Genomic DNA, 21229 nt, shown 5'->3' on the forward strand with positions numbered 1-21229 from the left:
TATATTTTCCAGTGGATCTTTTTTCTGTTCAGATCCCTTAAAAATGCCTCCCTCTTGGATAACTATCTGTCTAACTGGGAGATAGAAACATCTATTCAATACAATAGTTTCTGCATTGCTCATTTCTGGAACCACTTTAAAATATTTTCTAAGTAGTATCTCTGCCGAGAGCAGTGGATATATTGGAAAATTCAATATTCTCAGATTATATACTCTCTTATTATTTTCATTATTTTACATTGCCTATGCAAGCAAAGACTATCTTTAATTGCTGAAATGCTAGTTTGTTGTAGCAATCCAATCTGGGACTCTGATTTCTTTATGGCTCCTTCTAATAGATTAATTTTCTCATCTATAATTTTCATTTTGGACACTACTTGATCTGAAAACGCACAAAGCTTTTGTAATGGACCCTGTAGTAAAGCTTCAGACCCCTTAACCACAGTCCATACATCCCTTAGAGTTATATTCTGAGGTATTTCCTCCTTAGACAAATTTCCAATAGAAAACTCAACTGGTTGAATTTTATTATCCACTAATAAGGACTCCGAATGTGGTTGTTGTAACAATTGGTTTAAAGCTATGTTCTCTCTTATAGGGGGGACTACCATTTGGACAAGTCTCCTTAGGAGAGAAACAAGAGACGGGTGGACCCGGGGTAATCCTTTCCCCTGAACTTAATGAGGCACCCGATAGATTTACTGCACTAGAAGAGGATGAGATAGGCTTAGAAGCCAATATTAGATGTCTTTCTATACGGCCTGGAAGGGTCGAGGTACTAGATGGTAACACTTTAGGCTTTATCTTATGCTTCCCCATACTCACAAAAAGACCAAAAATAAATAATAAAGTCAATCAAACCGTATTCTAAGCTCCACCAAGGCTCCAAAAGGGCTCACAAGGCACGCCTTTTTGGCCATGCCCTGTAGCCGCGCCATAGAAAGTAGCGAGATCTTATCTCTGGTGCTTGCCCCTCCCACTAACATCAGCACATGACCTCGGGAACAGATGGCAAAAGTAAAACAAAGCCGTCGAGTATCTCCTTTCCTCCATGTAATAGTGTCTCCTCTCTCTCCGTCAGCCACAGGAAGCGGCGAGATCTTATCTCTGGTGCTTGTCCCTCCCACTGACGTCAGCATGGGGCCTCGGGAACAGATGGCAAAAGTAAAACAAAGCCGCCGAGTCTCTCCTCTCCTCCAGGCAGTAGTGTCTCATCTCTCAAGACTGACATTAATTTTAATACTCTTTTTCATTTGTTTTGATAATTTTTGTGAATTTGTTGTTTCTATATGAGTTGGTTGTATTCATTTTATGGTCTGTTTTGTTTGATTTATTTTAATTATTTATTCAGTTTTCTATACCGTTCTCCCAAGGGAACTCAGATCGGTTTACACGAATTTATTCAGGTACTCAAGCATTTTCCATGTCTGTCCTGGTAGACTCACAATCTATCTAATGTACCTGGGACAATGAGGGGATTAAGTGACTTGCCCAGGGTCACAAAAAGCAGCGTGGGTCAGTGGCGTACCTAGGGTATGTGGCACCCGGGGCCCATCATTTTTTGACACCCCCCCCCCATGTAAACAAATATTTTTTGTAATGACCATGAAACGGAATAAATGGTCAGAATAGAAACAGGCAGTGAAAATTTTCTTATATTCCAAACATACCAAGGGGGATTGGAGTTGAATTATGCTTGAAAATCTGTTTTTTGTTGTGCTGTGTATTGCTAATTGTGGTGTTTAATAAAAATGATTTAAATATATTCCAAACATAACATAATATAAATTATGTCTGAATTGTCATGACATCAGAAGTACATATGGAGTAGTTGCAGGTGATGCTTGGGACAGTTCTGATTGTGTTAGTTCGGTTTTATGTGGTTTTTTGAATAGAAGGGCTTTTATTTCTTTTTTGAAGGTTTTGTGGTCGAGGTCAATAGGTTGTAGAGTTGGGGGGTCGAGTGTTGCAGCTCGAATGGCTAGGAGGTTGTCGAACAGTTTTTTTCTTTTGACGTTTTTGATTGGAGGGTGTGTGAATGGTGCGTGAGTTCTCCTATGTCTGTTTGAGGTGGATTGAATTATTTAGCTGAAGAAATTAGTTACCCCCTCATCCCACACATTAATTCTCTTCCATTTTTGTTTCCATTATAAAAAACACTGATAAGTTCCCAGAAAAAAAATACATTAAAATAAGAAGTGAAAACAAAGGCCCCTACAGATGGGAACATAACATAAGAATAGCCTAACTGGGTCAGACCAATGGTCCATCATGCCCAGTAGCCCATTCTCATGGTAGCCAATCCAGGACACTAATACCTGGTCAAAACCCAAAGAGTAGCAACATTCCATGCTACCGATCCAGGGCAAGCAGACTCTTCCCCCATGTCTTAATAACAGATTATGGACTTTTCCTCCAGGAATTTGTCCAAATCTTTCTTAATACCAGCTACACTATCTGCTTTTACCATAACTTCTGGCCACTTCAATTTTAAGTTTAGATCTTTCCTTTCAAACAGAGACCTTGCTAGATGTCAAATACAGCACAAGGTAACTTCACATGGACTTCGCTGTGCAAGAAATGTGAATCTCCTCATACACCCACTATATAGTGCAAAAATGTGCAAAGGTCTGGTTTTTTCTTTCGATCACTACATAGCCTAATGCCACACAAGCAGCGCTGTTACAAACATATTCTGTAGGTCAATGCTAAGGATAACAAAGTTTCCTTCCTTGGACCAGAAGGAGATACTGATAAACCACTGGAAGAGATCCCAAAACAACACCCAAAGACCCACCCAGTGTGTGAACCCGTTGAGAGGAGTGGACTAACTGGGGGGTGGAAATGGGCCCGGAGTTTGCTCAGCAGAATTTCCCAGACCACCTCTTCCTCTCAACACATTGACACGCTGCCACCACCACCACCACCACTAGGAACATCTCACTGGGTAGACCAGCTATGCTATAAACTTTATAAAACACATTATTATATTTTCTTATAAAGCACATATTTTAACTGAACTCTCTGACATCCTCAGCCTTTCCATTCACAAAAATAGAAGGAAGAAAAGTTCCCATTTCCTGCTGTCTCATGTCCCCGGCCTACACAATATTTTTTTTCTGCAGACCCTTCAAAAGTCTGACCAAATCCTCGTTTCACTTGCATTATAAAGTACTGAGGATGCCATCTCTCCCCAATCCCAGGTCCTAAAGTCGTAAGACAGTAGCGCAAACTAATGCTGCCAGATTCAGGAAAAAAAATTTTGATTCGATTCAGCCTATTGAATTGGTTTTTCAATTCGATTTTCCTGCCCAGTTGGGTGATATTTTTCAAAACTCCTGGTGGGTTTTATAGCTTTTTCACCCCCTTTGGCTTCTCCTAACCACACTGGCGCTGTGGTGTAAATAAAATAAAGAAACAAAAAGGACTTTTCCTCTCTCTGTTAAATCCTAGCTCACGTTTGCAGTCCAACACCAGCTCTGGCAGGATACACATTTCAAATCTGACATATTGTAATCACAAAACAGAAAATAAAATTAATTTTTCTACCTTTTTTTGTCTGGTTATATTTCAAATCTTGTTGGTCCAAGGCTCTGGTTTTCTTCTGATAACTTTCTTGCCAGGGTCTCCTTCTTTCTTCTTTCTGCATGCTAACCATCCATCTGCCAACTCTGTCCTCCCTTTCCATTTCCCTTCCCTCCCCAGGAAGTCTGGTATCTTTCCTTTTTTTCATCTCCCTCCACAGATCCACCTTTTCTTAACTACCCTTTCATCCGGCATCTCTCCATCCTTCCCCACCACCCCAGAGTCCACCATCTCTCCCTTTCTTTTCCCAATTACCCTCCTATCCAGTATCTCTATCCCTCCTCCACACCATCCCTTGTGTCCAATTTCTCTCCCTTTCTGTTCCTTCCCTCCCTAAATCCAATGGTCCATCATCTCTCTCTCTCTCCTCTATTTTCAGACCCATTATTTCTTCCCCCCCCCCAAAGTTTGGCATATGCACGTCTCTTTGAACACTCCCTTCCCTCCGTGTACTTCTAAACCAGGGTCCCCCCCAAAAGCCTGTCCCCCCTTAAAGGTCTGCCTGTCCCCCTTGAAGGCCTGCACCCCCCTTGAAGGCCTGTCCCACCCCCTTGTAGGCCTGTCCCCCCCCTTGTAGGCCTGCCCCCTCTTGAAGTCCTGCCTGCCTGTCCCCCCCTTGAAGGCCTGTCCCCCCTTGAAGGCCTGTCCCCCCTTGAAGGTCTGCACCCCCCCGAAGGCCTACACCCCCCCCGAAGGCCTGCACCCCCCCCGAAGGCCTGCACCCCCTTGAAGGCCTGTCCAACCTCCTTGTAGGCCTGTCCCCCCCTTGAAGGCCTGTCCCCCCTTGAAGGCCTGCACCCTCTTGAAGGTCTGCACCCCCCCGAAGGCCTGCACCCCCCCGACGGCCTGCACCTCCTCGAAGGCCTGTCCCCCCCTTGTAGGCCTGCACCCCCTTGAAGGTCTGCACCCCCCCGAAGGCCTGCACCCCCCCCCCGAAGGCCTGCACCCCCCTGAAGGCTGACATTGCGATCCTGCTGCGGGCTGCTTCATAGGTGGTGCAGGAAGGTCAGTGGGGCGAGCGGTCCTTCAGGGGTGGGGGGCGGGGGGGACTGAACAGCAAGGCCGGGAGCACCCCTTCAGGGCTGGCACCCGGGGCGGACCGCCCACCCCCCTTGGTACGCCACTGGCATGGGTTTGAACCCACAACCTCAGGGTGCTGAGGCTGTAGCTTTAACCATTGCGCCACACTGTTTCTTATGTTGCAAGTTGCTTAGTGGTTTTTCAGATGAGGTGATTAATCAAGTAAAAACAATACATATACAATTGACTAACATAGCACCTGTAATATTTGTCTTAAAATATATTTCAAAATGAAGGTGTTGATATGGACATTCCTGGTCATTGAGTAGGAGAATTCTGTCATTTCTGGAGAATTAATGCGATTTATTTATTTATAAAATTTCTTACTCGCTACATCTACAGTTTTGAATCAGTTACAAGTAAACACTCATATTTAAATAAACAAACATTAGACAAAAACCATTATAAAACAAAATTCACATAACATTAAGCTATAAAAAAAAAATCTAAAACCAGCCTCAATACAACAAAGCCTAGTAGCTGACAGCCATATAATGATTTCCTCTCAACCATCTCACTTACATAAGAAGTGTCTCTGAAACAGCACTGTTTTAACGTGCTTCCTAAAATTTAAGGGTCCTTTTACGAAGGTGCGCTAAGCGTTTTAGCGCACGCACCGGATTAGCGCGGGAAATAGCACGCTAGCTGAAAATCTACCACCTGCTCGAAAGGAGGCGCTAGCGGCTAGTGCACGTGGCAATTTAGTGCGCGCTATTCCGTGTGTTAAAACCCTAATCTCGCCTTCGTTAAAGGAGCCCCTAGTAAAGATGATGCACACCTTATATCTCGAGGCAATGAGTTCCACAGTAAAACTCCTGTACTGTCAAGATAGAACAATGAAATCGAGACAGTTTCACTTGTTTCAATGAGGGAACTTCCAAACAGAACTTTTCCTCAGAGCGCAATGTGCGTATCGGCAGATACAATTTCAGAAGATCACTTAACATTACTGGCTTCTTTGTATGCCACAACTTGTAAATCAGACAGAATCAGACTGTGAATCAGATTAAGAGTCAAACTGTTCTGCTTAGAGTAATGTTTTATTTCTACAGAATCTTAGATTAATGCTTAAAAATATTCAAATCATGGTATTTTGATGTTTTATTTGTTTATATTTTTTACAATTTGATTTACGTATATTCAGTTTAAAAATTAGTTCAAGTGTCAACTCTCAGTGCTGTTGATTAATCACAGTTTTCTATCACAGTTAACTCAAATTTTCAAGGTAATTAAAATCATTAACTGTAATTAATCATAGTACTGATATATATACACTACTGCTAAAGGTCCTGGCTGCCATTATGAAATGGAAATGGCATAGGCAACAGCAACTGGGAATTGCCACTGCCAGGACATTTTTCAGGTAGACCCTGGAGGGGAGGGGGGGGGGCGGGGGAGACTACAGGGAGGGATGTACCGGTAATCAGGAGGGAGTGGATGATCTTGAGCAGTGGTGTCAAACTCAAACCTTTTGCAGGGCCACGTTTTGGATTTGTAGGTACTTGGAGGGCCTCAGAAAAAATAGTTACGGCCTCTTTTACCAAGCTGCGTTAGCGGCTGTGCTGCATTAACGGCCCCGAAGCCCATAGAGATTTAAAGGGCTTCAGGGCCATTGCCGCACGGCTTGGTAAAAGAGGCAGTTAATGTCTTATTAAAGAAATGACAATTTTGCATGAGGTAAAACTCTTTATAGTTTATAAATCTTTCCTTTTGGCTAAGTTTTAATGATAATATTGTAATTTATAGCTAAAGAGACATATGATCAAGAAACTGTTTTATTTTACTTTTGTGATTATGATAAACATAGCGAGGGCATCAAAATAGCACCTGGCAGGCCGCGAGTTTGAGACCACTGATCTTAAAGGGTCTTTGTGGAGGCTTCAGGAGTGATACGGATGCGATGGGAGGAGGATCAATGCTCTTGGGGCATCGGAAAGAAGGTAGAGGCTCTGATGGGAGGGTTCTTCAAGACCACATAGTCCTAGCCCCAAAATCGGGAGGACGCTGAGAAAAGAGCTCCTCTATGAACCCTTGAGAAAGCCCGTATGGGCGAAACAGGTCCCGCCGGGGCGTGCTAGAGACACTGCATTAAAAGGATAAGTAAAAAATGAAATGTTTGCTGTTTCTAGTCTTTATTATTTTTTTTGAAAACAGACAAAAGTTAAACAGCAGTGAGCATATCAGCTGTATTTAATCAGAAGGCCATGATATGAACCCAAACAGAACAATCACATATGCTGATGTATTAAAGGTTTTTTTGTGCCATTCTGCAACTGAATCCCAATCAGTGAGGGTTGAGGGTTCTTCAAGGCTCTGATTAAAAATGTGATCATGAATAAAAAAAAAAATGTAATTGACTGATTAATCACAATTAAAACTTTTTGAGCAAATAACAGCTATAACTGCTATCTTTTTCATGGAAAGGAATTTTATAAATGGGCAACTGTATAAAAATTCCAAAAAGGTGCCTATTTTGTACAGGAAATGTAGCCATGCATCTGCCTTCATAAAATAGGCGCCCCGAGCCACCTCCAATAATGCAGAAGTTCTCGTTTACAACTTTATACCTGTTCCAATGAAGGTTTAAAAGATTATTAGTTTGTGCTCTGTGCATACACTTGCATATTTTATAACACACATACTTTGCAGCTCTGATTTTTTTTTCCTCTATAATATGTCCTTGTGAATTCTTGCACATATTCAGCCCTGCAGGCTATAAGAGCTTTATGCACAGACAATGCTTTATAGACAATTCCCCACATAGCATGTACTATTTTGGAAGATAATATTCCTTTTCCAAGAAGGACAGTTAGTTGCTTTAAGCAAATGAAAAAGGAATTAAGATTGTAATAGCAGTGATGTAAAACCTGGAAACAATATGTTATTGTATCATTTGACCTTTCAGTATTCAGATTTTCTGCTGGAATAAACAAGGGTTGAATGATGACCAGTTGCTACTGATTACATACAACACTGTATTTGTCAGCTGTTGCCATCTGAAGCCTTGTGCAAACAGAACACATGGGACTTTCCTTAATTATCAGGGCTTCCTCGTTTGTGAATATAAAACAATGATTACAAAAAAAGTATTTGCCAGCTAGTGCAGAAACTGCCAAAGATTCTCTCCCAGGCTTTGTGTTAAAGACCAGTCTGTCTTCCAAATCAAATTAAATTGATCCTATGCATCTGCTTACCAAGAGAGAGACTTCTGGCCTGCTATTGCACATTATTGTCTTAACACATAGCCTTACAAGTATGGTAAGCATTTTAAGGAATAATGATCTCTAGTAGGCCTAGAAATAAGTTAGACTTATATTTCAAAATACAGCACTACTATTTGAATGCTTTTAGGATTTATTATGGGATGTTAACATAATTTTAATCTGTAGTATTTATATTTGCATGTATGCTGCTCCAGTTAGATAAATGAGCATTTTACTGTATTGGACTAAGTAATGGTGACCTGCAATTGTTTCTATAAGGACACCCTATCTTGACCATAACCAATGGGGTTCAAGTACTTCTTGATTTTGTGCTAAGAATTCTATCAACATAACAATAAGTTACCACTACTAAAAATAGCAATTCATGATTTTAACAACTAACAATTTAATATTTGTACTAATTGTAACCTTTTATTCTCTAAACCTTTCCGCTCTTAATGACCTGAACCTGGACCTCCTGGTTAGGGAGCTCCTTGAATTCCTTTGGTTTCCTTCATTATTCAAGACTTTATTAAGCTGGTCTTCCACCCTATGGTTCTGTTCCTTTAAAGTGTCTATCCTATAGAAAGCTTCTAGCTAGCTAAGCCCTACAGCTCCTTGTACATTTCAGGCTTAGATGCATATGCCTGGGTCAGCTGAGCTTCAATCTGTGCCAGCTGCTCCTTCAGGACCTATGTGCCCCTGAAGTTCTTAAATTTGCATTTATAGCACAGTATTAATGCCGGCCAGCATTTTGACCCATTCTAGTACCATATTATAGCTCCACCCCGGGTTCTCATTAGTTGCCCTTGCAACTTGGGGCTAGATTTTCAAAACTTAGTATGCCTTTAATGATGGTCGCTGAACCAGTTTCAGCTGATTTAGCATGCTAGTATTTTACTGGCCGATTATCAGAATCGAGAAGGGGAAGGCCCACCATTTTGAAGAGGCGGGCCTGCTGGCAGGAGGGAATAGAAATCTCTCCTGCCAGTCTTCGTCTTAAAGTTATGGTGGAGGTTATCGATGAGGGGGCAGGGGACCCCAGCAGCGGCGGCAGGAGGGAGTGAGCATCCCTCCTGCTGTCCTTCAATCTAAAAGTGTGAGGGTTGTCGAGGGACAGGGGACCCCAGTGGCAGGAGGGAGTGGGCATCCCTCCTGTCATCCTTCAATTTAAGGGGGATGGGGGTTGTCGGGAGGCTGTTGGGGGTCATCAGGGTGGGGGATCCTGGCAGCAGGAGGGAGTGGGCATCCTTCCTACTGATCTTGTACAAGGTGTGAGGAGCCAGGTAGCGGCAGATGAGGGGGAGGGTGTCAGCAGGTGGGAGGAACATTTCCCTCTGCTGCTCTCCCTGCTGGTTATTCAGCTCAGTTAGCAGGACTCGGGGAGACCTGCAGCTCAGTTGAGCGGGACAGAGAGAGCAGCTTTGACAGAAGGGAAGAACTGTATTTAACAATTACTCTTCTGAGCAAGTGCCAGGCACAGTTCTTCCCACTCTTTACCAGCGATTCTCTGCACAAATAGTATGCATATAATTTGCATGCTATTATATTGAGAATTGCCCATAAAATAAAAATTTCTCCCCCCCCCCCCATGTGCTTTTACTAAGACTGCTGAGAAAGGAAATTCAGTTCAGCAAGAATTATCTGGAAAAGATCTATCTGCTATGCTTGAAGAATCCCTTTCTAAAGTAAAAGAAAGGGCAACATTGCTCATTTCATTTGAGTAAGATTTAAATTCAATAATGAAACTCTATTTTCGTAATTCTCATTTACTCTTTTCTGGGCAAAAAATTTGGATTTATCCAGGTATTTCAAAAGTTACACAAGATTGCAGAAAAGAGTTTTTGTCTATGTGTGATGAAAACAAAAAACTAGGGGCCTCCTGTTTACTAGTATATCCTTGTAAATGTTTAATTCTTTTTTCTAGGGATTAAGTACATCTTTTTTTGTACCTAAACAGTTAAGAGCCTTTCTAGAGCCGTAATGTATAGGTTTAACTGGATAAAATTTATGTTTTGGTTATATGTAGTCAGCTTTCTTAAGGAATAATTTGCTTTGTTATAATCCTCTCCATGGGTTTAATGGATCCCCCTTTCCAAATGGTGGTCTAAGAAAGGGGGAAAAATTTTGATTTCTTTTGTAAATGTTTTTCTTTTTCTTATTGTTACATAGGTTCTATCCTCCTGCATTACTATAACAAGTGTTTTATTTGTGATGTTATTGTAAATTGAATAAAAAATAAAAAAATTTTCTCCCACTTCAGCCACTACATTGACTTGCCAAGTTTTACTGGCAAAATTTGAGAATCTGGCCTTTGGTGTACTGCCACATGGGTATTATGCCAGCCAGCTCTTATTGCACCTGCTTAAATTCCTCCCTGACATATATTATTTCTCAGTCATCTGGGAGATCTTTTTTGCTTCCTGTAGTTCCTTGGTCAGTTCTCTGGCCTGCTCTTGCAGAATCTTCTGGGAATGTCTTGTAGGCATTAGTTGCTCTTTTGACTGGGTCACTTCTGCTGTCTTAGGTTCCAAACTAGGTTTCACCTCTATAATTTCCCACTCTTTTTCTCTGGATACTGATGGACGTTTCTGGGTCTTAGGTCCCAAATTCAGTCCTGCTTGTGCAAGGTCCCCTTCCAATGGGTTGTCCCCAATTGTAATGTAATGTAATGTAATTTATTTCTTATATACCGCTACATCCGTTAGGTTCTAAGCGGTTTACAGAAAATATACATTAAGATTAGAAATAAGAAAGGTACTTGAAAAATTCCCTTACTGTCCCGAAGGCTCACAATCTAACTAAAGTACCTGGAGGGTAATAGAGAAGTGAAAAGTAGAGTTAGAGGAAAAATAAAAATAAAATAAACATTTTAACAAGACAGCATTGATCTAAATACTTTGGAAGGTAGAAGAGAGGAGAGAAAGGAATAGAAGCAGAAGGGGGAGCCGTTGAACAGTAGAATTCTGGAGAAATTTAAATGATAGAAATAGAACAAAACAAAGACAAAAGGCAAAACAATAGAAAGATTGTCATATTTCTTCAGCCTGCTGCTTATTGGTTTCCAACAACCCTCTCCTCTCTTCTTCCACAGCATTGATGGAGCTTTGGTCATTGAAGGTGGAGAGATTCCTTTTCTTCTCATGGTTTTCTTATATACCTAGTCACTTGCTCTGAATCCTCCTCCAGTTCAGCAATATAGCGGTTAGTTTTCTCTGACTTGATTTATTAACCTGAGGGTCGGTTTTGAACTCCCACTGGTTGACCCAGAGAGATTCTTTCTCCTCCCATGAGTGATACACCATTGCTAATAAATAGTTCAGGCCCCCTCTATCTTTATCACTGTCCCTCAAGGAGTTACTTCTTCATTCCACTCAGGCAGACTAACTAAAGGATCTTTATCAACTACAGCAGCTAAATCCAGCAGACAGCGGGGTTCCTTTAATTACCGTTGATGGTGGGGTTTAGACAGTTTTGGGTTCTCTATATCCACACTGGGATCCTCCTTCTTTGGGCCAGCAGTTATCTGGGCCTAGAGGGTTCCAAAGTTTAGAAAATTCCAGCCTAGAACAACTGGATAGAGAAGCTGTAGCAAAATTGCCACCTTTAACAGAGTTTTTCTGACTGGCATTTTGATGGATATTTGAGCTGTAGGATATTGTCGCTGGTCCCCATGCACACATGACAATTTCACAGTTCATTCATCATTTACAGGAAGTCAGGGAGCTGTTCCCCTCCAAATGAAGATCACTGCTCAAATCTATCAGCACTTGGTAGATGTTCCCATTCAATTCTAATTGCATCACACAGTTCCTTCTCTCAAGTGGGAGAGCCTCCACAAAACAGCACGTTCACATCCATGGCATCTTCATCTACCTCTTGGCAATCCTGAGCCATATGGCCTTTTTAATCTCATGTGAAACAGTGAGAGAGAGTGGTTCTGAAGACCAGGTCCCTCACAGCTGGGTTCATGAAGAGGGTCTCCATGGCTCTAACCCCTTTCTCTGAGACACTGGGCTAGAAGTTCTCAGATCTTGCCTTCTCTATTCTCTTGCTAGGACTCCCAGCTCCTTTCCTATCTTTGTAGGGTTCAAGTTCTGGTTGGGCTTAGTAAAAGAGCTCTCAAACGTCATTTTAGGGCGTTGCCTCATTCACTGTTTTAAAGTGTGTGTGTGTGAGATAGCCTGTCAAGGAACTATTTGAGGAGAGCAACTGTTGCTATTTCCAAGCTAATCTTGTCCTCCGGTTGCCACCTCCAGGCTACCTCTTTGAATTGCTAAAATAAATTCCAAGGATTCTCTCTCATGTCTAGAGACCTTTTTCTAAATCATTGCTGATAGGTGCAACCTGCCCTCTCCAGAATGGTCACCTTTAACATAGAAACATAGAAAATGATGGCACATAAAGGCCTTATGGCTCAAACAGTCTGCCCATCCATATTATCTGTTATCTCCTCCTCCCCATAAGAGATCCCACATGCTGTCTCATGCTTTGTTGAATTCAGACACAGTCCACAACCTCCACCGGGAGGTCGTTCCAAGTATCTATCACCCTTTTTGTAAAGAAATATCCCCTCAGATTACTTTTGAGTCTATCCCTCTTCAACTTCATCTTATGCCCTCTTGAGTTAGAGCAGTGATTCTTAACCTTTTTTGAGTCACGGACCCCTTTAAGAATCTACCGTATTTTCACGCATATAACGTGCACACGGGTATAGCGCGCAGGAACAAGGAATTTATGTAAGAAAATTTTGGTATAGCGCGCCCATGCGTATACCGCGCATGCTGCTTGCCGCTCCGACTCTCCTCCCGCCGCCCTGCCCTTGAAGTCCTGTCCCCCCCTTGAAGGCCCGCCCCACCCTGAAAGCCTGATGCCCCACCCCGAAGGACCGCTGGCCCCCCCACCCTGAAGGACCGCTCGCACCCCCTCCCCGATGTCCGATTCATCCCCCAGCCCCCCTACACCGTTTGCGGTGGAGAAGCAGCCTACCGTGGGTTCGCGACGCCAGTGAGCCCTGCTGCTTCCTCTGCCGGCAGTCCTGCCCCTTCTCTGAGCCCTGCGCTGCTTCCTCTGCCGCGGTCCCGCCCTTTCTCTGACGTCAGAGAAGGGGCGGGACCGCAGCAGAGGAAGCAGCACAGGGCTCAGAGAAGGGACGGGACCGCCGGCAGAGGAAGCAGCAGGGCTCACTGGCGTCGCGAACCCACGGTAGGCTGCTTCTCCACCGCAAACGGTGCAGGGGGGCTGGGGGATGAATCGGACATCGGGGAGGGGGTGCGAGCGGTCCTTCAGGGTGGGGGGGCCAGCGGTCCTTCGGGGCGGGGCATCAGGCTTTCAGGGCTGGGGGATGAATCGGACGTCGGGGAGAGGGGGGGAACCAGCAATGTAAAAAAAAAAATTGTAGAACGTGCTCACACATATAACGCGCATGGTTATGCTCGGTTTGTAAAATCGTATATAACGCGCGTGTTATATGTGTGAAAATACGGTACTTAAAGCTATTGACCTCCTTCCCGAGAAATATTCACATAAACACAACTTTGCATGCAATGAATATAATGTACTTTATTTATCGTGATTTGATTGTCTCATACGTATATGACATATACAAAGTATTATTAAACTTGCTTTAATTACATTACATTAGTGATTTCTATTCCACCATTACCTTGCGGTTCAATCTAAGAAATCTAAGAAAACCACTCCTTTTTATGCAAAAAGTAAAGGCCATTCATTATAATTATGAAATACAATCCTCTTGTGCAAATTAAAACAGATCTGCTACTATGTTTTCTACTACCATTACTACTACTACATGTACTCTCTCTTTATCTGTGAGAATAATCAATGGTACTGGGCTGTGTAGTGAATATAAATGTTCATTTTTATCTTACCCTCACAGACCCCCTGAAACCCATCCATGGACCCCAGGTTAAGAACCTTCTAGAGTTTCTTTTCAGTTGCAAGAGATCTGCCTTCTGTGCATTTATGCCATGGAGACATTTAAATGTCTCAATCATATCCCCTCTATCTTTCATCTTTCTTCCAAAGTATACATATTGAGGTCTATAAGTCTGTCTCTATATGCTTTATTATGAAGATCACTGATCATTTTAGTAGCTGCCCTCTGGACTGACTCCGGGCCACCGCTAGACCACCAGGGCTTTAAAGGTAGATTTTTAAAAAGTCTGGGTAGGTAGGAGGGAGGTGGGAAGTGTCAGAGTCGGCTGGGACAGAAGGCGAGAGGGATCCCTCTTGGCCCACTGCTGGCCCACCAGGGATTACAGCAGGCTCGGGGGATGCCTGCAATATATCGGGAAAGGAGGGAGGCGGGACAGGATGCAGAGCCTTGAAGGGTAGTGGAGGGAGGGAGGAGGGCTGGGTGCAAAGCCGGGCAGGAGAGGGAGGGAGAAGGTTGGGTGTACAGCAGGACAGGGAGGGAGGAGGGCTGGGTGCAAATCCGGATAGGGAGGGAGGAGCATGGGTACATAGCAGGGCAGAGAGGGAGAGGGGCTAGGTGCAGAGCCAGGCAGGGGAGGGAGTGGGGGATGTGGACAGGTTGCAGCCTGGCGGTGCAGGGCACGGCACTTGAATATAAACCCCAGTTTATATTTGAGTCAACCTTTTTCGGTAGAAAAAAGGTCACTTTGATTTATATTTGAGTCTATTCCTGCCCCCCCCCCCCTCCCCTTGTACAGTAGCTTCTTGTTCCAGAGCCTCTTTCCATTGAAAAGGCCTGACTCCTATGATTTATATTTGGGAGGTATTTGAATGTCTTTGTCATTTGTCTCCTTTCATGCATTTCCTCCAGGTTATACACAATTAGATCTTTAACTCCCTACCCCCACCCCCTTTTACAAAACCATAGTGCAATTTTTAGGGCCTGCCACAGCGGTAACAGCTTCAATGCTCATAGGAATTCTATGAGCATCAGAACTGTTACTGCCATGGCTGGCACTAACAACCATGCTATGGTTTTGTAAAAGGGGGCAGGAGGTAGGGGGTTAAAGATCTAATTGTGTATAATCTAGAGGAAATGCATGAAAGAAGACAGACTATGGTTTTGTAAAAAGGGATAAGTCTTTCTTCATATACTTTATGATGAAAACAACTGAACATTTTAGTAGCCATTTCTGGCCTAACTTCATCTTGCTTACATCTTTTTAAAGTGTTTTTTTTTCCCTCCAGAATTGCACAGTACTTCAAATGAGGTCTTATTAGGGACTTTACAGAGGCATTTATCATTCTCTTCTTTTTTTTTTCTCCTGCCACTCTAAGCATCCTTATGGCATTCACCATCTTGTTTGACCACCTTAACTTTTGACATCTAGTCAAAAATTTCTAGTTTAGTGCAGTAGAAATTAATAATCTACCTCTTGTTTGTTGACTACCTACATGGACTAATATGGCAACCGCACCATTCATTATTACGTATATTTATTGCAATATTGGCAGTGTCTATCTTAATTGAACTTCAGCTTTCATCAAGATTTTTAAATCCTAAGCTAAAATTCTATTTTAAGGAATAAATAAATTTAGATTAGAAAGACTTACACAATAGTTATATGAATGTTGGATGAATGTTCAAGCGACGTCTTAAATTATGTTTTAGTTGACTATTTATTAGTTTCTATGGGAAATCAGGAGACGGACAAGCTAAAATATGTCATCCATAAAATACTTGCTAGATCAGAAGCTGTAACAAGAAATTTATAGAAAGTGTTTTTTAGATGTCAATATGAACTGACTGAAACATAAAATATGTCTTCAGCATGTTTAACATGCAAATGAAAAATAAGAAAGGGTAAAATCAATTTTTCCTACTTAGTAAGTGATGATACTGTGGTTTTAAAATAAAAATATGAGCTTTGAACTCCTGGTGTTTGAAAATATTGAAATACTGAAAAAAATAGGCACACCTGGACTTACTGGTGTTGATTTGCTACTTACTATGCACAACTTAGGGCTCCTTTTACTAAGCTGCGTAAGGGCATTAACACGCGGAATAGCGCGCGCTACAATGCCACGGGCGCTAGACACTAATGCCAACATTGAGCTGGCATTAGTTCTAGCCACATAACGCGGGGTTAGCGTGCGCTAATCTGCTAGCGCACCTTAGTGAAAGGAGCCCTTAATGTCTTTGCATTCCCCTTCTAATAATAATAATAATAATTTATTGTTTATGTACCGCCAAAGCCAAAGTAGTTCGAGGCGGTTTACAATAAAGAAGAGCTGGAAATACAGCGAAAAAAACAATGAAGTCTTTGAGTCCATGAATATTTGTACAGAGTAAGGTAACATTGCAGGGGCGGGTTTACAATAAAAAGTAAGTCGAGGCGATTTACAATAGGAAGAGCAGGTCGTACAGTGTGGGAAAAGCAATGAAGATTTTAGGAATTCTTGGTCAATAGGAAGTAGATCGAGGCGTTTTACAATAAGAAGGGTTGGTCATACAGTGTGGGATAAGCAGTGCTACATACAGGTTTGTTTGGGGGGTTTAAAAAATCTGAGTTAGAACCCTCTCTCTTCCAAAGTCAAGCAAAAAAAGTCAAATTAACATTAATATTTCTAAAGTTCTGTGTTCAATAATTTTGCAACCCTAAACCATTCAGCTCAGAAGTTTTACCATACTCTCTGGGTTTCTAGCTTAGTCCCATGAAATTTCCTCCCTCTTCCCAATGCAGGTTTTAAAATAATCCATTTCATCCATAACAAAAGGCTAATACTCCATGTAGGTATTTAATAAATTATGGTAATAATACAGATCATCTATATCAGCGGTCTCAAACACGCGGCACGCGAGCCACATGTGGCTCTCCAGGTTTTATTTGCGGCCCGTGGTCTGGACGCGATCAACAGCATTTCTCTTCCCCTTTCCCTTCTTTTTGGAGCAACAGTGTGTCTGGCCGGCTCGTTCCGTTCAAAGCCACGGATTGGCGGCTCCTCGCGCTATCCACTCCTACTTCGGAAGCCTCTCTGACGTTACAACATCAGAGAGGCTTCAGACGCAGGTGCGGATCTCGCAAGGAGCCGCCACCCGCGGCTTTGAATGGAACGAGCTGGCCAGACACGCTGCTGCTCCACAAGGAAGAGAACGGAAGGGAAGAGGAAAGAGAAATGCTTCTGCTACATAGGAAAGGGGGACCCTAGGGAAATGCTGCTGCTGCTGCTGCTGCTGTACAGGGAAAGGGGAAGAGAAATGCCTCTCTTGCACAGGAAGGGGAAGGGAAATGCTGCTTCTGTTGCTGCTGCACCCAATTAGGGAAAGAGAGGGAAGGAAGGAGAAGGGAGAGGAGAGGAACAAGAGAAGAAGCCAAGTTCATGGGAGGGAGGGAAGGAAAGGAGATATCAGACCATGGAGGGGGAGGGAGAGATGCCAGGGCATGGGGGAAGGGAAGGAGACTGATGCCAGACCAGGGGAAAGGAAGGAAGGAGGGAGGGAGGAAAGAGATGCCAGACCATGGATATAGGACGGAAGAAGAGAGAGATAGGAAGGGAAGGTAAGACATGGAAACGTAGATTTTGAAAAGAAAGCAGAAAAATTGAACATTAGGTTAATGTCAAAGATGGATGCAAGGCAAAAATTGAAGACGGAGAGAAAAACAGTCAAAGGACAAGAAGGCCCTGGAAATATAGTTGAAAGCACAGAAAAATAAAATCACCAGACAACAAAGGTAGGAAAAATGATTTTATTTTCAATATAATGATTGAAATGTGCCAGTTTTGAGAAAGAAAAGATATTAAACTTTAAATGTGAGGGCTGCAGAAAAAATAGAGTACTTGGAGGGCCGCAGAAAAAATAGTCAATGTCTTATTAAAGAAATGACAAGTAAAACTCTTTATAGTTTATATATCTTTCCTTTTAACTGTTAAAGGAAAGTTTTATAAACTATAAAGAGTTTTTACCTCATGCAAAATTGTCATTTCTTTAATAAGACATTAACTATTTTTTCTGCGGCCCTCCAAGTACCTACAAATCCAAAATGTGGCCCCGCAAAGGGTTTGAGTTTGAGACCACTGATCTATATATAATGCTTTTCAAGCAATGTAGAATACTTTAAACCTATTGGCAAAAACTAGAACATAATAGGGCTCCTTTTACTAAGGTGCCGCTAGCGTTTTTAGCACGTGCTAAAGATTAGCGTGTGCTAACCACGCGCTAAACGAAAAATACTAACGCAAGCTCTATGGAGGCGTTGGCGTTTAGCGTGTGCGGCATTGTAGCGCGCGCTAAAACCGCTAGTGCACCTTAGTAAAAGAAGCCCATAGTTTTGAATGTATAAAGCCATGAGGTCATCAGGAAATGCAGTATTCCCTACATCTGCAAACATCAAAGAACTCAAGCTGACTCAGTTTTCCTGTTTTCTTCTGCTTGTGTTTATGTGTGCCTTCTGTTAAATGTTTGCTAAAATAATGTCTCTCTTTTACTGATTTAGAGTCAAACAGTTAGCCTGACAGGATTTTACAAATCTTTGTTTTATTTCTAGGTATTTTGGTAAAGAAACAAAGTAACCTTGTTTACCAAAAAGCCATTACCCCCAGGTTACTGTCCAGGTGTTCTTTTTAGTGAGCCTGAGTCCAATTTCTTCTTGGCCCTCTGGTAACCAGCTAAAGCACTCAGCTAGCTTGGATGTCTTCAATCTTGCATGCCGGCATCATTCGGTGATTCATAGATTTCCCTGTATTCCCAGAAATTCCTCTAGCAGTTATGCCTTTTTGGGTAAGAGAATTGAAAGGTCATTTTAATGTATTTTGCCAGTGTATTTACTCATACTAAATTCATATTAAAGTGTTTCCATTTTACATCTCCTTAGGAAATATCATCAGGTTTCTAGAACAGGCATAAGAAATTATAGAGTAACCTTCGTATGAACATTATCTTCAGTGAGCTCAATTTATTATCAGGTGCACAGGCTTTCTCATGAGCAAATGCAACTATATCTATCAGCTGTCTGTTGTTACTACTACTACTATTACTACTACTACTACTTATCACTTATATAGCGCTGAAAGGTGTACACAGCACTGTACATTTTGACATTTAATAGACGGTCTCTGCTCAGAAGAGCTTACAATATAACTTGGATAGACAGACATGAGATATAAGATTGGGTATTAACCACAATTGTACACAGTGTCTTGTTCATTAATATTGTAATGTACAGAACCAGATGTTTTTCTAAGAGGTGGCTAGAAGATATCAGGCCAGTATGAGATCGTCATGTACTTTGCAAAAACAAACTCAAAACATATTCAGTGAAACATTCTGCAAATAACAGGGTGCCCCAATATGGGTGATACCTTTGTGCTGGACTAGCATAATAGTATAGCTTTCAAGAGTTATCCTCTTCATCAGGTCAATGAAGACAAGGCATACATAATACAATGTCACTTGGTCTTAGGATGTCTTTGTATGCTATTACAGCTCTGTAAAGGAAAGGGGCTGGAGGCTGGGAGAATTGACAGTGGTGTAATGGCAAATGCAGGCAACCTAAGATATAGGTGACACTGTATTATTTAAACCCAGTGTAACTGTGCTGTTTTTTTTTTCAATGACCCGATGAAGAGAGATAACTCTGGAAAGATATCACTTACAACTTGTATGCTGACCCCTTTTTTTTTTTAACATCCAAATAGACTAAGCCAGCAACAATAATTCTTTCTCAATATGGGAAAAACATATGTGCAGTGATGCAAACCCTATCTGCTATGCTAAAATAAAATGGTTGCTGATCCTCTGTTGGTAATTTAGGGTGTTGCTCTCTGGACCCTCATCAAAAAAATTGTACAATATGATACCCACCAGCAAGACTTCTCAGGAATAGTCCCCATACTCTGGGATTTACTGCCAGAAGGGTTACGTCTAACTCCAGGCTGCCTCTACATCAGAAAGCACGTGAAAGCCTGGCTCTTCTCCCCAGCCTTTACTACAAAGGATGATTGACTGGAGAATGACAAGGAGACGGGTACCCATGGTTAACTGTGGAGTGGATCAGACACAGAGCCCGTGGGGATGGGGCAGGCATGGGGACAGAGCCTACAGTGACAGGTACAAAGTCCGTGGAGGCGAGGCGGGGATAGGGACAAACTTTGTCTCCATGTCATTCTCTACTATACGCCCATTCTGTACCAGGACTAGCTTACTTCACACACTATAACTAAATCAGTTTCCTTATAAACAACTTGCCTTTAAATCATCACATCATCATTAAGAGTATGCCCCAACAGCTTGCTGGAAAAAGCCATGATTACATTACACGGTTTATTGTATGGATTGTGAACCTTTTCCATATAAATTATAGATTAACCCCCTCATTCTATGACAAGTCACCTAGGTACATTAGACAGAGTGTGAGCCTACCGAGACCGATAGGGACAAATGCTTGAGCACCTAAATGTAAACCACTTAGGTTATAAGTGGTATCTACTATAATAAAATGCTAAGCGCGCATGCGCACTCTTACCGCTGTGTTCCCTGATCCCTGATCTGTAGTTCTGTGGTCAGCAGAGTGCGCATGCGTGCTTAGCTTTCCAGTGGCCTGCCAGACAGATTGGAAAGCGCTGGCTTTCCTGCTCATGCAGACCTCCAGGAAAAACTGAAAATAACCTTCGCTGGAGAGAGCCCTGGAGCTGGCAGGAGGGGAAGAGGCGCATGTGGCGTATGCCATTACCCGGGTGCCCTGGATCTCCATCTCGCCGGCGGGTTTTTTTTTTTTTTCCGCCTCAACTCCTTCCCGGCAAATAGAGGGTTGTTCCATGGCACGGATAGAGGAGTGAGCGAGGCTGGGAAGGTAGGGGGAGCGGCGAACGGAGGGTTCAAATCCGCCCCTTCTATTGTCCGGACAAGTCGCCCCGCTGCGTCTCTTCCCAGGGCTCGGAGTTCGCCTCTGAAGGAAATTTCCAGCTGGGGAGGGGAAGCGGATGGTCAGGGCCCGGGCTGTTCGGTCCATGCGGCCACCGTCAGGCGTGGGAAGGGAAAAGAGCTGCCAGCAGGTACACCTTGGATTGCCATCTTGGCGGCGGGTTTTTTTTTTCCCCATCTCGACTCCTTCCCGGCGAGCGCATTCCAGGATTAGGGATCGGCCTTCTCGGACGGTAAGTCCGAACAAAGGGTTTAAATCCGCCCTTCTGAAGGTGATTTCCAGAGGGGGAGGGGAAGCGGATGGTCGGGACCCGGGCTGCTCGGTCTGTGCGGCTGCCCTCAGGTGTGGGAAGGGAAAGGAGCTGCCAGTGGGTACCTATCGCCTCCAGACCCAGGGAAACCGGATGAGACTTTCCCATAACCTAATTTCTTTAATATACTATATATCTATGTGGGTTTTGAGTGGGGGTTTTCATAAACACAAAGAGACATTCGGAAAGAA

At 42.9% G+C, this 21229-nt stretch overlaps 1 protein-coding gene across 3 annotated transcripts in view; it reads left to right on the forward strand.

Moving 5' to 3' along the window:
• The window catches only part of FTO (FTO alpha-ketoglutarate dependent dioxygenase), a 658378-nt gene that overhangs the window by 464462 nt on the left and 172687 nt on the right, over nucleotides 1–21229 (forward strand). The window contains exon 9 of one of the 3 annotated variants that reach the window (XM_033943297.1): nucleotides 18353–18453. The exons of the other annotated variants lie outside the window; for them this stretch is intronic. Within the exon in view, the coding sequence (XP_033799188.1) occupies nucleotides 18353–18377 (25 nt within the window). The 3' untranslated portion in view covers nucleotides 18378–18453. Of the gene's footprint in view, nucleotides 1–18352; nucleotides 18454–21229 lie in introns of those variants that run through there. 3 annotated transcript variants of the gene reach the window in all.

This window comes from Geotrypetes seraphini, chromosome 4 (genome assembly GCF_902459505.1).
Source record: "Geotrypetes seraphini chromosome 4, aGeoSer1.1, whole genome shotgun sequence".
NCBI classification, from domain to species: Eukaryota; Metazoa; Chordata; class Amphibia; order Gymnophiona; family Dermophiidae; genus Geotrypetes; species Geotrypetes seraphini.